We start from the raw sequence: 17,489 nt of genomic DNA, 5'->3' as shown, positions 1-17,489 counted from the left end.
TAACATATAAGTTCTGATCTCATCAATAATATATAAAATAATAGAACCACCCGCCTTTGTCCGAGGTAAAAAATATACAAAATTTACACTAAGCACTCAGGAATCATGTGCATATTCAACAGTAAAAGAATTTATGAAATCAGCTTTGTAGTTTTTGATATTAGTGCATACAAACAAACTCTTCAGGTTTGTTATTACTCGTTAGTATATACTGACTATAGACTATAAACAAAATCTTATTATTTCACTTTTTATATAACATATTAATTTGTTGTATAAAGAATTATGGTATGTTTTTGTCGACATAACATGCCTTTCATTACAGGGGCAGGGTCAGTAATCAAATAATACAGATTACATATTCATATTTTTTTAATAAGAAAAATAGCAAGATGGACTTTAATATTTTTTAATTGTCTTTCTAATGAGGGCCATTCTTTGTTTATGGGCTTCTGTAACAGCAGCTCTTTTATATGGGCGCAACTCATCATTGCCAAAACCAGGAATCCACATATTCCATTGTCTCTCTGTAAAAAAAAAAACATTTAGTAATTAAGTGCAATGGAAACTTAAAAGGATAATAAAATATAATAAAGAAGAAATTATATAATAACTAGCTTACCGCCCGCGGCTTCGCCCGCTTTGTCTAAAACCTAATAAATTATATACTAAAACCTTCCTCTTGAATCACTCTATCTATTAAAAAAACCGCATCAAAATCCGTTGCGTAGTTTTAAAGATTTAAGCATACAAAGGGACAGAGAAAGTGACTTTGTTTTTATACTATGTAGTGAAGATGACAAGTTACCTAAGTGTAATTGAACATCTCTAAGCTCCACAGTGGGAGCGTGTCTATGCTTAGCGAGGGAGCAAGCTGCATTTAATGTAGTGTCAATGAAATCGTCAGCTAATTGCAGCAGCATCTCTTCTACTTCCTCATCTAATTGCACCGTGGGATCCACTTCTCTTACTAGTTCTTGCAATCTTGGTCTACTTAATAGCTGAAATAGAAATTAGCACATTATTGACACATTTTGTCCAAAGCAACAAAATATAACAATAATTCATATGATATTATTACATCCAAACATTTTTTTTTATATCTATTGCCTGCAAACACAATGATCGAGTATTGTATACATTGAACCATTTACCTGTGTTGTCTGGTCTCCAGAAGAGTTTTGATTACTTTTAGAGTTAACTTGAGCCTGCCCCATAGGGCTGTGTTGAGACGGCGATCCTTGGATAGAAGAAGATTGTAATTGTGGACTTTGCAATGGGTTGTTCACATATTGTATGGTCCCTTGGTTTATTGTTCCTATTGTCGGCATATTGGCTCCTTGGATCGAGCCGCTCGACATTATAATATATCACCGACCAGTTCCGGAATTTTGCAATGTAGTGTGGGTGTTGGTGGTTTCTTCATTCAAATTATTGTTAACCTTCATGAATATTCACTTTTTATTACAAAGTTGCGAAAATAAAAAGCGTCAGTAGGTATCTTTCAAAAATATAGAACACAGACAATATAGAATGCTTGACGTTTATTTGTTGTCAAATGTCAAACGACAAAAAAATACTGTGACCATAGTTTTCAAAGGTATCACATTATTACACAGAATATGTAATAGCATTGTCGTGAATGGTGTGTAAGTGTGTAATAAATCCTCTTCCATCAATTTGTATGGGGAGTTGCGTCGCTACGTGCACGCACTTTCATACTTATAGCCTTAGCTTATAGCCTATATAGCCTTAGCCTTAGTGTACAATGTAGATGGCTATTAGCTGTTTATTAAGAAAAAATCTTATTTAAATTTAATAAAAACTTCGCATGTATGATATAATTAAATAAATAAATAAATGGTTGCAGATTTAGATTAAACTTTACAGTAATTTATGCACAACAATATAACTCATGAGCTATAGAAATACTTGATTAAATTGCATAGCTAGTTCCCTATGATTAAAAAATCCCCCTCGGGATTAATGATTTTATAGAGTTATTACTTGCTCTATAATTAATCCCTGAAGTGCATATGCAGAGACTTTTATGCAATTTACAAGTTTAAATATCATTTAATATAAATTTGCCTACATTTAGTCTTATCTTTATGAATTTCGATAATAATTGATAAAATAAATTATTTTTCGCTGTAAAAAAAATAATTTCATTTGCTATTGAGCTTGTCAACTGATATTAGTTACATTATTTTCATAGATTTTAGGATAAAAAATTAAACAGCTCATTGGAAGTGTTTCAAAACATTTATTGTGATATTATTATTATTATGGATTTATAACCAGTCCCTCCAATTGTGGCGGTACTATTATTATTGTTATTATTTTAAGCTAAAACTAATCTATTTCATCTTCTAAAGAAGATGAGATATCCGACAAGTCGTCTTGGCTTATAAACTTGTCTTCCGGTATTTTATCCATTTTCATATCAGCGCTGAAGGTTTTTAACGCCATTCTTATATCCCAATCATGAGCTCGAAGTCGCCTGTAAAGCAAACATCAGCCTGATAAAAAAAATGTACTAGTGTGTGTACACACGTAAGAAGTGAAACTTCTTTATGACCTTATTTTTCAAAAAATAATTTACTATATGAAACTTTACAGAAATACGTTGAATCACGCGTGGTAGGGATAAGAAAGATGGCGCGTAACGGAAAAATGCCACGCGTAACGAAAAATGTTACACTAAATTTTTTTCCAACCCCGATAAAGAAGTTTCACTTCAATAATTAAGTTGTAAACGACAATCACGGTATATATATCGCCGTCATCAGTAGCATTAAAATACTTGAAGAGTTGTCCATTAGTCATTCAATTAAATTTCGTTATTCAATGAACGCACTAGTCATTCATTCAAATAGCAGATTCGAACGGATGACTGCATAGTATATCCCGTCCGACTAGGGCCCTTCCGGCCTCCTCCACTCAAGCGACAGCCCAAGCCGAGGTTCGAGATCCCCGTCAAGGGGGGACGCCCTTGCGCATGTCGCTACCAGGGTGAACCTTAAGGTCACCCCCGCGTCCGCGTTAAAATGTAGAAGCCCTTCTGGCTAACATTGAGAGACACCACACAAAAAAAAAGCATAGTATATATTGTAATTTCAATTAGTAGCAGCATATAAGGAGTGGTCTTACATCTTAAAAATTACATTTTTTAAATAATTAGGAACACTCACGTCTCGACTTCTGATCTTCGGAGCTGAGTATAATGAGTGAAAGCCCTGCAAATAATATCGCGCTCGTCAGGATCTGGGTTTATAAGAGTTAGTTGATTCTCGTGTCTCACAGGATTCTGGAATGAAATGTAAATTCAAAACAAAAAAAAAAGAGTATGTGTATCGAGAACACGTGTCAGAAGTGAAATTTCTTTGGCAAGATTCAAACTTCAAAGATACCAAAATTGTCGCCATACTCCATGCCGTGACGGTTGTGACCTTGAAGCGACCTTGAAATTTTACTCACAACGCGCCCAAAAAAAATTTCAATTAAAAAAAAAACGAAAATAAATAAATCTCTTCTATATATTATAGAGCTGAAGAGTTTGTTTGTTTGTTTATCTGAACGCGCTAATCTCAGGAACAACTGGTCCGATTTGAAAAATTTTTTCGGTATTAGATAGCCCATTTATCAAGGAAGGCTATAGGCTATATTATCACGCTAAGACCAAGAGGAGCGGAGCAATGCGGGTAAAACCATGGGTAACAGCTAGTTTTATATAAACTAACGTGATAAAAGATTCATTTCAAGTTATAAATGGAATAATTATATATACATACCTTAAAACTATTTTCTTTTAATTCTTCAGACGCAAACGAAATAGAAAACATTTCTCTAGAAATATTATACATCGATTTATCATGTTCAGCATAGTGGTTGAATAGAAATGTTCTTCTGAAGTTGAATAATCTTTCTGTCCCAGCATTGGCACCAACTTCCTTGTATACTCCATCTATTATTATATATAGGAATTGTTTCTGCAAAACAATGAATGCTTTAATTTTGAATTACAATATTATTACTCTGTTACAGTTATTTAAGACTTTGAAGTCTTACAAAAAAAAAAAAAAACATTAAGAACAATTGATAAAAGAATATATATAGACTACAGGCCCGTATAGGAAAAAAGTTTGGAAAATCCAAAAGTGCACGCCTCATAATCTCATCCTTTACAATAAAATTGATTATTTATAAAGGTGTATATAATATAAGTATGTAGATACACTTGTTCTCATGTGCCAATGCTCTTGTACTGTCTCAAAACAGTTGGAAAAGTAAAGAAAGCGGTACCGTAATAATTGAGCTATTTTTCTTGTGGCCCCACCTAGATGTGAAACTGCGCAGGTTTAAGGGACTGACTACCAACTTATTTATTTAAACCTTGGCTTATAGTATAAAGAATCGAGTTTATAATGGTGAATTTTGAGTACACTATAAATATAAAAAAAAAGTCGATATTTTTTTTGTTTATTTAATAACAATTAAACCACATCGAATCAGACCCTGAAAAATGAAAGGGTTCTATTCCTGAGCATACTCAAGCGTAAGAGAAAAAAAAGACTCGATTAGTAAAGTATTTCGGTCGCTATCGTGTTAACAAGAAAATCCTCCGCACATACAGACACACGGACGTCCAAGACAGAACTTTTATAAACTGTTTTTTAACTAGTTTAAATAACAAAAATGACATCAAAAATATCATGAATGTTAAAAATAGTGTTTTTTCTTAATATGTGTGTGTATGTATTATCTTACAAGTATTGCACTTGATATATGATACATAAAGACATTTTAAGTTTGAAAAATCAGATGTTTTGCGCGAAGTGACAGTAGTACCCACCTCAACGCTTCGCTTATGAGGCGTGCAAAATATGGGTCATTTGAACCACCAGGTGACCTATCTAGAACGATATAAGAGCATAAAATAATAAGATTCAGCACTATGCCGTCACTTGTAAGCTGTCCAACTGAGTGCAGATGAGAATTCAAAAGTACAGGTAGACTCGGTAAATTTTGGTCATATATTTTTGTACGGCATTCTTAACCACCGATATATCCATTAAAAATAATAAGAAAACGCTTAGTGCCGTACAAAAATGGTGGTCCACAAAGTCGGAATTTTTTATTTATTTTCCGAGAATTTCAGTGGTAAATTTGGTACAAGTGACGGTGCTGAATCTTATTATTAACCGACTTCAAAAAAAAGGAGGAGGTTATCAATTCGGCCGGTATGTTTTTTTTTATGTATGTACACCGATTACTCCGAGGTTTCTGAACCGATTTACGTGATTCTTTTTTTGTTCGATGCGGGATAGTGTCGAATTCGTCCCATAAAAATTTTATTCGGATAGGCCCAGTAGTTTTTATTTTATGAGCATTTTTGTCTGTATTTGTAAATGTTGCAAGTGCAAGTTTGAAGTAGGTTGTTTTTAACGCAGTTAAAATAACTCCACTTGTTTTATGCTCTTATATCGATCTAGATAGGTCACCTGGTGGTTCAAATGACCCATATTTTTTTTCTATGCGGGCCTGTAGTCTAATAGAATATATAGACTTACATCATGTCGAAGAACGTCAATCGTAAATGTAGTTGGATCATGGATTGTTTCTGGTAACACACTGTGTACACCAACAATAGCACATTTCTTCTTGTACCACCTTTTATGAGTCAATATTGACTTTTTCTTTACTGGATCTAATATATTTCTCGAGTGCATAGCCAATTTGGGCATTTTTAACTCCTCTGTATCTAAATAATTATTACATTTATTCAATATATATTATGGATTAATTAAGTTATCTAGTGTATAAAATTCTCGTGTTGCTGTGTTTGAAGTTAAACTTCTCCAAAACAGCTTGATCGATTTTCATGAAATTTCGTAAATAGAAATAAAATCTATTTTCTATATCCCTACGTGATAAAAAAGGCAGATCAGCGTTTGATAGGTCAGGTAGTATTATATTATAATAATTGTTAATTGAAGTTAATTTTAAATATGGCCATTTATTTAACCATTAATATTTGTAATACCGAGTTCTTATATTTTGATTGTTTTTAAGTTTGTTCATACCTGTAAAGTGTGTAGATATAGACATCTGTGCATTTGGTTCGTAAAACATTTCGATTTTTCGACGCGTGGAATCATAATGTGAGAAATACAGGGTAACAAACTTTTCAACTATCATCTTTGTCTTTTTATCTGGTGTTATCACAAATGTCTTGTAAAATGGCATCATTATACCATAGTTATTTATTTTTATACCATCCTGAAATGTAATAAAATGGTTTATATTAATTTATGGAATAACTACCTACAAATAATTCATCAAATATAAATATTTTATAATCTCAATGCATATAAATACAGTACACAAAATTATTCATACACAAATGAGATATTAACAAAAGTCATTTATTTCATAATAGCTTTCCGCCCGCGGCTTCGGCCGCGTTTTCAAAGGAAAACCCGTTCCCGTAGGATTTCCGGGATAAAACTTATCCTATGTCCTTACTCGGGTATCAAAATATCTCTATACCAAATTTCATGCAAATTGGTTAAGTAGTTAAGGCGTGATTGAGTAACAGACAGACAGACAGAGTTACTTTCACATTAATAATATTAATAGTATGCATTTATTTTACTTACCAATACCATAAGTCTGGGAAATTTTACAGTGATTTGTTTAATGTAAGCTAATGGATCAACATTTTTACAGAGAGGATTTCCTTCAACAGACAGCTTCTCAATCTTACTGCTTACTCTTTGTAACTCTACCAGTGATGGTATCTAGAATTTTATATTAATAATTATGAACACAAGGAGCTTTTTTAAAAGAATTATGTAATTTTCATTGTTTATTATTACTACTATACAAACAATGATAAATATTTACAATTCATAATATTTTAAAAATGAATAACTTACATTATTATAACTTAGATCTATTCCCAATAAATCTCCTTTGATGAAAAAGTTTAGTATGTCAAGTGGAATCTGACTGAAATACATTATAAGTTTATTAATAAATGATTAGAAAATACTATATATAGATATAGTTAGACATAAATCAATTAAAACATTACCTCAAATTATTATTACTTAAGTTTAGGTATTTAGTGTCCCTTCCCATCCTTAACATTAAAATCCTAAATTGTGATAATAGAGTTATTTTATAGAAATGTATTTTCTTGTTATTGAATTCTGAAAAGTACACATATTCATTATCTATATATATAAAACTCAAAGGTGACTGATATAGTGATCTATCAACGCACAGCCCAAACCACTGGACGTATCGGGCTGAAATTTGGCATGCAGGTAGATGTCATAACATAGGCGTCCCCTAAGAAAGGATTTCCTAAAATTCTTGCGGGAACAGGGAAAAACGGGGATGCACGTACAAAGTCGTGGGCGGAAGCTAGTTTAAAAATAAGATCTTATGATGGACGACCTAAAACGAAAACAACTGTATTATAAAAAGTAAACAGCTCTTTATTACCTGGATCATTACAGAAATTTGATAAATTTAGTTCACCGTTGCTCAGAAATCTTAATTTAACTATTTCTGTGACAATATCTTCAACCGAAACTTCTGACTCAAATAATTCCGTTGATGTTTTATCATTAAGAAGTATATCTAGGCTGCACATGCTTCTCATATAGGGAAATAAGAAGTCTAGTTTTACTATTTTGATCACAAAACTGAGGCTGCTTGTGTAAAATGTTGTTATTCCATTTTGTGTAATGAAATTTACAGGGATAAATGAAGCTGCGAAAAACGTCGATAACACTTCAAATAGATTAATTTCGTTGTCGGTCCAATTATGCAACTGAAAAAGATTTATTTAATATTTATTGAAGGATAATGAGGAATGTATTTTATCTTATATCTTTGATTTACCATTATTTTATGAAAATTGTGTTTAGAAGTTTCATCGTCTATAATCAAACAATTTTCCAAGTATTCAATTATAGCTGGTGTTACGGTTACTCTGTTCAGAAGGAGCTTTTTGTAGTTTATCGTGGTCATTTTCGTTTCATTTAGGTATGTATTTTATTCATATAAATTAGTTTTCATAATTCATTCTTGTTTTGTTATCGATCTAAAATCTAAAATAATGACAATTGACAACACATGAATCATTGACATGAACACACCAATGACCACAGAACAGTAAGAACATAATAGAAGTGCTATAATGTCATCATTAGTATGAAAACCAGTGTCGCCAAACCCACACATTTAAACCGATAGTTATACAGTACACTACAAGTAAACTATGCCTTTGATTGGACAGCTTAATTTGAGTAAAAACTGACTTAGGTTATAAATTCAGCATTTCAATATGTACCCTAACGAACCAAGTTACGGTTTATTTTAGTATAACATCCCTAGGTATATTAGCTGTTTTGTTTCTCTTTGCTCAGAAATTCCAAATTCGAAAACATTCAGCTATTCCACAACAGATGGCGTTGGTTTTCAATACATATAACTTTGAACCTCTACACATAAAGATAAGGTTGAAATTTGTGTCACTCTAAATTAATGACATTAACTTGACATTAACCTGATGCTATGCTCTAAGGGATGTCAGCCTTGTTATCGATAATTCACAAATACATATATTTTTGTGCATTTTTTTTTTCTTTCTATTATATGAGTATAGGATAATGTGTCACATTTTGGAGTATGTTTATTACTACTAAGTACGTCTTTTCATATTATTATATTTAAATAAAAAACGGAATAGAATAGTATAAATCTATATTTACAAAACAAACAGAAAATATGCATTATTTTAAATCTTGGAACTGCCGTAGGTTTGATGTATCGGTGGCCTTTGTTAGACTGCTTATTGCTGTTCGGCATCCAGTTAACTCGTCACGTTGCATTTATTATCCATTTCTCTTTTAAATTAGGCTCTTTCGAAAATCTATAAATAAATAGGACAAATGAAAGCTAAGGAAAAATAGAATAAAATTTAATATTTAAAATGTTTGTCTTTTCTAAAGTATCGATACAGTCGATATGCGCCACATGCATCACTAATACGACATTCGTTTGTTTATTTCAATAATATTCCAGAAAGTCTTGTTTGCTGTTCAATCTATATTAGTACTTATTTCTTATAGATTAAGGTTCATTTTGACTTAATATTTTTATAAATTTTTGACAAATTATGACAAGCGAAGTTGTAACGTAAAATCTAAGAGCAATTAACCTATAGAGTTCTTATATTAAGACAGAACAAAATACATATTTTCTAATCTACTTACTCTTAGTCAATAACAGCATAAGCCAGATTGAGATAGCGATAGAGTATCTGCACTGTCTTCAAACGTAGCGCGCCGGCAGTCAGTTTGTTTTCCAACCAGCTGGTGGGCTCAGTGCGTCAAGTGTTTTTAACGAAATATTTAGAAAATATAAAGTGTACAGTGTTTCTTTTTATTTGTCAGTGTGCTAAAATAACTATTGTATGTTTAGCAACCGGCTATCACTAGTCGAATGGGAGTTTTGGATAAAAACAATGTAAAAATATCTTTCCATCGGTAAGTGATTTTCAGCAAATTGATAAATATTTATGTTTTAAACCTATTTGAAGGTTTTATCAAGCGCTTTTTTGTAATTTTATGTTGTAACTGTAACATTTACCCACTTTATGGGGTTGTGGAATATAAAATAATGAAATAATTTTTAAAAAACGTCACAATAATATCACGTTTGGCATTTTGTTTACCACCGTAGTGTTGTAACACATCTAGCGTATATTATCGATTTATGACAAAAAATCTATTTCATATTAACGTTGATTTATTTATTTTGTTTCATATATCAGATTTATATGTAGTTGTTGTTGCAAATAATAGATGTAAATTTTTTACCACAGGAAAATAAAACATACCACGTGGTTGTTTTATTTGCCCTATGTGTTTTAGTTTTCGTTTGTTGTTTATTAATTTCTCTTTCAGATTATTAATAAATTCATTTTGTTTTAGATTTCCAGAGCTAAATAAAAAATGGGTATAAAACGTGAGACATGAGTTGATTGGACGCCGCCACAATTTGCAATATTGTGTTCACTGCATTTCGAGCCTACGTGTTATCAAGATGGATACTCTAGAAGAATTGTGCAATCTTACGCTTACGTTTTTTTTTGTTCCTGTAGATAATAAATACATTTGATTAAAGAGAGTGAATTTTTATTTTGAAATTTTTTACACATAAGTTACCTACTTTAAATGTGTAACTATGTGAAAATTAAACGGTTGATTAAATGACAGTTCTCATAGATGAGAAACTACTATTGAAATACATACTTAATATACATGCGTTTTCAAAGAAAAACCCGCATAGTTCCCATTCCTGTTGGATTTACGGGATCAAAAGTAATTTTTCCAAATTTCATTGTAATCGGTTTAGTAGTATTCGCGTGAAAGAGTAACAAACATCCATCCTCACAAACTTTCGATTTATTAGTAGGATGTTAGGAAAATGTTTTCATTAAGACTGTCCTTTTATTAACTTGTTAAAATGCTGCATGATTCCTTCATGCTGACTGTGCCTTTCTCCTCACTCCCTTAACTTTATCATCATTTCCTTCTTTATTTTAAATTACATTTCAAGTTTTAAAATTTCTTTTATAATGTACTACTTTTCCGCCCGCGTTTTTAAAGAAAATCCTGCACAGTTCCCGTTCACGTGGGATTTCCGGGATAAAACCTAACCTATGTGTGTATGTACAAAATTTCATTGTAATCGGTTCCGCAGTGAAAGAGTAACATCCCTTCTCACATAATTTCGCATTTATTATATACGTAGGATTAAACAAATAATGTATTCAACTGAAATTAATTATAAGTTTTGTTTTTTTATTATTTATTATTTCACGAAACCGTAAATGCAAAATACATTCACGATTTTATCGATTGAAGCACATCCCATCACTATCACCTTCTATCTATCTAAATACGTACCTATAGTAAAAATGGTGCCATGACTATGTTGAAACGTAGCTTGTTGTCTATAGCTGTCTCATTCTTTCATACGACGTTTTCTTTAGATAGAGAGAAACAAATATATGTAAATTGTATACGCTCGATACAAGTACTCTATAGGTTAATTGCTCTTAGCGTAAAATATATTTAAAATAAATTAAAATAAGACTTACCGATGGTATGAAATGCCTCGATTGCTGATATTATTTCGTCTGCTATCATTTTTCCTCTCTAATACCGAACAACACGCTCTAAATAATGAATAAATATGGAAATAAGGTTTGACAGTTGACAACCGACTCGAATATTTTTCTGCGCACAACTGAGAGCGAGTTAGGTGATCTTACCTTACTAGTGACACGTGGGCCACGCCAACATCGCACTTCTATTATGTTCACTGTTCTGTGCTAATGACCAAACAATGACTTAGGAGTGATTCCTTATTCATTGGAACCACAGAACCTTAGCACAGAACAGTGAACATAATAGAAGTGCGATGTGGGCGTGGCCCACGTGTCACTAGTAAGGTAAGATCACCTAACTCGCTCTCAGTTGTGCGCAGAAAAATATTCGAGTCGGTTGTCAACTGTCAAACCTTATTTCCATATTTATTCATTATTTAGAGCGTGTTGTTCGGTATTAGAGAGGAAAAATGATAGCAGACGAAATAATATCAGCAATCGAGGCATTTCATACCATCGGTAAGTCTTATTTTAATTTATTTTAAATATATTTTACGTTACAACTTCGCTTGTCATAATTTGTCAAAAATTTATAAAAATATTAAGTCAAAATGAACCTTAATCTATAAGAAATAAGTACTAATATAGATTGAACAGCAAACAAGACTTTCTGGAATATTATTGAAATAAACAAACGAATGTCGTATTAGTGATGCATGTGGCGCATATCGACTGTATCGATACTTTAGAAAAGACAAACATTTTAAATATTAAATTTTATTCTATTTTTCCTTAGCTTTCATTTGTCCTATTTATTTATAGATTTTCGAAAGAGCCTAATTTAAAAGAGAAATGGATAATAAATGCAACGTGACGAGTTAACTGGATGCCGAACAGCAATAAGCAGTCTAACAAAGGCCACCGATACATCAAACCTACGGCAGTTCCAAGATTTAAAATAATGCATATTTTCTGTTTGTTTTGTAAATATAGATTTATACTATTCTATTCCGTTTTTTATTTAAATATAATAATATGAAAAGACGTACTTAGTAGTAATAAACATACTCCAAAATGTGACACATTATCCTATACTCATATAATAGAAAGAAAAAAAAAATGCACAAAAATATATGTATTTGTGAATTATCGATAACAAGGCTGACATCCCTTAGAGCATAGCATCAGGTTAATGTCAAGTTAATGTCATTAATTTAGAGTGACACAAATTTCAACCTTATCTTTATGTGTAGAGGTTCAAAGTTATATGTATTGAAAACCAACGCCATCTGTTGTGGAATAGCTGAATGTTTTCGAATTTGGAATTTCTGAGCAAAGAGAAACAAAACAGCTAATATACCTAGGGATGTTATACTAAAATAAACCGTAACTTGGTTCGTTAGGGTACATATTGAAATGCTGAATTTATAACCTAAGTCAGTTTTTACTCAAATTAAGCTGTCCAATCAAAGGCATAGTTTACTTGTAGTGTACTGTATAACTATCGGTTTAAATGTGTGGGTTTGGCGACACTGGTTTTCATACTAATGATTACATTATAGCACTTCTATTATGTTCTTACTGTTCTGTGATTGGAACACACCAATAATGACACATTTAGATAAATGCACAGATAACTTTTGAAAATCAATTTTGTCAGTATCTGCTGTCAATAATTGTAAAATTGCTAGAATATAAATAATACATTGGAAATATTGAAATGTGATTGAAATCGTAATCGATAAAACTTAAGAAATTTAATAGATTTAGTAATTTATGTTATCAAGAAAATGTTGAATAATTATCTGTAGGAATAAATAATTTAGAATATAGTTTATTTCACGTGTTTACATAGCTGTACAAATTTACTATAGTTAATAATAGTTATTTTTATAGTAAATAATAAACCTTCAAGTTGGATAAAATGTAATATAAGACAACAGACTAATAATATAATAAGTATACTTAGGACGTTATGCCTCCTCTACACTACTCGCGAAGTTCCTAGGCGAAGTACTCGGCCGAAATTGACTGAAGTCCGCGGTGCTACACTACTATATTACTTGCTCTGTGCTACACTACACACTCGTTCAACTTCGCGAGGAGCGCATACGTTCATATTCAGAACGAACTTCAGGTTACTTTAACTCGGGCCCAAAAACCGACAACAAACGGAAGTCGGCCGAGGCGAGGTAAAGTTGGACGAAGTAAGCCGAAGTGCCTCTCTACATTATTCTATTCGTCTAACCTCGTTCAACTTCGCGAGTAATGTGGAGGAGGCATTAGGACTTCGTTTGTCAATGTCTATACATCTCATACATCTATTGTCATTGTCATTTGGCAATGGGCATTTGTCAAATGTCAATTGTCATTTGCGGATTTGCGGTTCGTAAATAAAATAATTGTCGATATTGCAATTTGCAACTTGTTTTGCATTTGTTTTCATTGTTGATATAAAAATATATCATGAAATCTACATTAATCCCTATCTGTAAAATTTTAATATTCGTTTTAGTTTTTATGAGTGTTGTTAATTATGTAGTCATAGGCAGCACACCTCCAAAAAAACTTCAAATTGGAGTTAAAAAGCGTCCTGCAGAGTGCCCTATGAAGAGTAGGAAAGGAGATCTTCTGCATATGCATTATACGGTAAATTTTCGATGTATTATATTTACAATGCAAGAGCACTCCTTTCTGTTAATTTATTATCTCTCGTCAAATGCAAGCTTTCCGCCCGCGGCTTCGCTGGCTCAAAGGAAAATTCGCATAGTTATCGTTTCCATAACGTTTTTGAGACAAAACTTATTCCATGTCCTTTCTCTAGCTATATCTTTTACCAAATTACATCCAAACTCGAATAGAGACCAATTGTATAGATTTTTCAAGAAAAGTTGGTTTATCTTTTCTTTACATATATGTATAAAAGTATTATAGTAACCAGAAACAAACAAATTGCGCTATAAGTAAAAATGTTAAATTAGTATTTTTAATTTCAGGGTACATTAGAAGATGGAACAGAGTTTGATAGTTCAATTCCAAGAGGCAATCCATTGACATTTTCTCTAGGTGCGGGACAAGTAATTAAAGGATGGGACCAAGGTTTGATTGGAATGTGTGAGGGTGAACAAAGGAAACTTGTGATTCCTCCAGAATTGGCTTATGGCGAAGCTGGAGCTCCACCAAAAATACCTAAATCAGCAACTCTAACATTCCATGTAGATCTCGTTAAGATTGAAAGGAAGGATGAACTTTAATTAATAAATTATTTTTTTATATACATTACCTATGTGTGAATAATATAATATTATGTAGTAAATTGACTTCTTTTATTTTCCTTTCTTTTAATACTTGTAATGTAACCAAATTTTACGTTTATCCCAGATAAATAAGTACTTCATTACAAAGTAGTCGCTTTTTCTGTCTCTATATCATATGCTAAAATCTTTAAACCTACGCAACAGCTTTCGGTGCGGTTTTTTATACATAGAGTGATTCTCAAGGAAGGTTTTGGAATTTATTGGGTTAAGACAAAGCGGGCCAAGCCGCGGGCGGGTCGCTACTTAAAATTAAGTGGATGTTTTCTTTCAGAAAAACTTACTATCTCACTATTTCAAGTACTTTCCTTCCGGCCCATTAAAATATATTTCCACTTCGTTTAAATATTTGACTCTAATTTTGTAAACCAGATATAAAGGTATTTTAAGTACTATATATTTTTTTATCTACTAATATTTGTCGATTAAAGACGTCGTTCATGAAAATGATAAAAATGCGACTGCAATGATATTCAATAATTCGTCTTGTGTGTGGAGGACTTTACTACAATACAGAAAAGAACTCTGTTCTTAGTATAATATTATTCTGTGGTAATCTGTGACACCATTTACCATTAAAATCTGACATTTCCAAAATCCAAATACAAATGACAGCTGTCCGAAACTAAACAATGCAAAATATGTTTGCGCCTTGCGGTGTTGTAAAAAAATATTAATTTATTTCAAGTACCTAGTAAATTTACTCAACAACATTTGAGTGTTTAGTATAAAGCATGGTTAAAATAATATTCTTACACCCTGATCTTGGAATAGGGGGAGCAGAACGCCTTGTTTTGGATGCAGCTTTAGCCTTCAAGAGTAAAGGCCACGAAGTATGTTTTTATACAAACCATCATGATCCATCTCATTGCTTTGCCGAAACTAAAAATGGCACATTTCCAGTAACAGTAGTCGGAGATTGGATACCACGTTCAATACTGGGAAGGTTTAAAGCGGCTTGCGCTTATGTGCGTATGGTATATGCGGCAGTTTACTTAGCCTGGTATGTTATACCTGTTCAGGAACCGACTCTTATTTTTTGCGATCTTATTTCATTATGCATTCCTTTTTTGAAATTCGCCAGAGGACCGTTCAGAGTTGTGTTCTATTGTCATCACCCTGATAAGCTCTTATCGTCTGAAGGTGGATTCCTTAAGAAGTTATACAGGGCGCCATTAAATTGGTTAGAAGAACTGACAACAGCTCAAGCAGATAAGGTTCTTGTGAATAGCAAATATACAGCTCGAGTATACAAAGATGCATTCCAAAATATCAAGGATGTCCCAGATATTTGTTATCCTTCAATTAATACAGAATTCTTTAAGAATACCACACCAAAAAATCTAAAAGAAGTAGTGCCCGTTGGTACTGATAAATTCATATTTCTTTCTATAAATAGGTATGAAAGAAAAAAGAACTTGCAACTTGCATTAAGAGCACTAGAGCATTTACGGCATATGTTGAGTGAAGATGATTGGTATAGAGTTCATTTAATAATGGCTGGTGGTTTTGATCCTATTAACTTGGAGAATATGGAACATTATATTGAGCTGACAGATTTGGCTGCAGAGTTAGATATAGAGGATAAAGTCACATTCATGAAATCCCCTAAAGATATTGAAAAAGTATCACTATTGTACCATTGCAATGCATTGGTTTATACTCCATCAAATGAGCATTTTGGTATTGTTCCATTAGAAGCAATGTATTACAGTAAACCAGTGATTGCAGTGAACAGTGGAGGGCCTACAGAAACAGTAGTAAATGACGTCACCGGATTCCTTTGTCCTCCCACAAGCAAGGCATTCGCTAGCGCTATGAACAAATTGATTCTTAACCAACAGTTAGGTGTAAAATTAGGTGAAGCTGGAAGAAAGAGGTTTGAAACAAAGTTCTCATTTGATGCATTTACTGAACAATTAGATGGAATTTTATCCCGAGAGAGGCAACTAATTTCTGAAGCAAGGGCGATTGAATATGACCAGAGGAAACGTAAATAGCATAAAGATGACACTCCAACAATATTTGATATTGTTTGAGTGTTTATTGATCTGAGTCAATATTTTTGTATACTTCTGAAATAGCTTCCTTCATAATAAATTTTGATTGCATTTAAAATCATTGTAATTGTAGCTATTTATGCTTGAAGTGTAAAATTATTACTCAACTTTAATCTTTACTAAGCACAGTCCATATGTTTGACCTCTTGCATTCACTGATTGTAAAGTTTTCCTACTATTTGTGATATATTACATGTAAATTGAAATAAATAGAGAATGTTTCAATGATATATGGCTTCATTTACCTTGAAACAGATTATTTTGTTATATGACAGATGAATATAGTTAATTTAGTTAATTATAATATATGAGTGTTGTTTTGGCTATTAATGTAGGCCTAACCAATTATTACTGCTAAGCTTCTGTTGATGTAAATAAACAAAATAGAAATGGTTATATGTTGTTTCATTTTATCAGAGACTAGCTGTTCCCCGCGGTTTCACCCCCTGGCTCCACTCCTGTTGGTCTTAGCATGATGATATATTATAGCCTATAGCCGCCTCGATAAATGGGCTATCTAACACCGAAAGAATTTTTCAAATGGGAACAGTAGTTCCTGAGATTAGCGTATTCAAACAAACAAAGTCTTCAGCTTTATAATATTAGCATAGATTTGCTTGATTGAAATCCAATGCATATTTTGTATTATTATTGTAGTTTAGCCTTGTTCTCGTGACATACTTTTCGATTCATGTATTGAGATTTTATTATTGTGAGCAAACATATGCGGAGGATTGAACTTGTAAAATATATACATATTTTACATATTCTGTATAGCCAGATAATGGCAGTATCTTGTTTACATGTTAGAATTGTTTTTTTTTCGTCAACTAATTCTTTTTGTCGACTGTTTGTGTAATTAAATAGATTTTAATTGATGTAAATCAATGAACATAAACATATATTTTTTATTAATGATAA

General features: G+C 32.2%; 4 protein-coding genes across 4 annotated transcripts; 2 read left to right on the top strand and 2 right to left on the bottom strand.

The window, feature by feature from the left end:
- Nucleotides 1–354: 354 nt before the first annotated feature.
- Nucleotides 355–1,527, bottom strand: LOC123700768 (transcription initiation factor TFIID subunit 12). The gene is made up of 3 exons (XM_045648091.1): nt 1,155–1,527; nt 809–1,001; nt 355–527 (listed from the first exon to the last, which is right to left on the bottom strand). Exons 1-3 carry the CDS (start codon nt 1,359–1,361, stop codon nt 400–402), a joined length of 528 nt encoding a protein of 175 aa, XP_045504047.1. The 5' UTR covers nt 1,362–1,527; the 3' UTR covers nt 355–399.
- A 719-nt stretch (nt 1,528–2,246) lies between these two features.
- Nucleotides 2,247–8,110, bottom strand: LOC123700927 (nuclear RNA export factor 1-like). The gene is made up of 10 exons (XM_045648303.1): nt 7,918–8,110; nt 7,516–7,846; nt 7,100–7,217; nt 6,942–7,014; nt 6,663–6,803; nt 6,087–6,282; nt 5,574–5,764; nt 3,795–3,992; nt 3,195–3,310; nt 2,247–2,503 (listed from the first exon to the last, which is right to left on the bottom strand). Exons 1-10 carry the CDS (start codon nt 8,044–8,046, stop codon nt 2,356–2,358), a joined length of 1,641 nt encoding a protein of 546 aa, XP_045504259.1. The 5' UTR covers nt 8,047–8,110; the 3' UTR covers nt 2,247–2,355.
- Nucleotides 8,111–13,536: 5,426 nt separating this feature from the next.
- Nucleotides 13,537–14,510, top strand: LOC123700774 (peptidyl-prolyl cis-trans isomerase FKBP2). The gene is made up of 2 exons (XM_045648100.1): nt 13,537–13,843; nt 14,191–14,510. Exons 1-2 carry the CDS (start codon nt 13,661–13,663, stop codon nt 14,446–14,448), a joined length of 441 nt encoding a protein of 146 aa, XP_045504056.1. The 5' UTR covers nt 13,537–13,660; the 3' UTR covers nt 14,449–14,510.
- Nucleotides 14,511–15,122: 612 nt separating this feature from the next.
- Nucleotides 15,123–16,962, top strand: LOC123700878 (alpha-1,3/1,6-mannosyltransferase ALG2). The gene has a single exon (XM_045648242.1). It carries the CDS (start codon nt 15,243–15,245, stop codon nt 16,506–16,508), a length of 1,266 nt encoding a protein of 421 aa, XP_045504198.1. The 5' UTR covers nt 15,123–15,242; the 3' UTR covers nt 16,509–16,962.
- The last annotated feature ends 527 nt before the right edge of the window (nt 16,963–17,489 follow it).

Source organism: Colias croceus, chromosome 20 (assembly GCF_905220415.1).
Source record: "Colias croceus chromosome 20, ilColCroc2.1".
Lineage (NCBI taxonomy): Eukaryota > Metazoa > Arthropoda > Insecta > Lepidoptera > Pieridae > Colias > Colias croceus.
The sequence above is the reverse complement of the archived record's forward strand: the minus strand, read 5'-3'. Positions and strand labels throughout refer to the sequence as shown.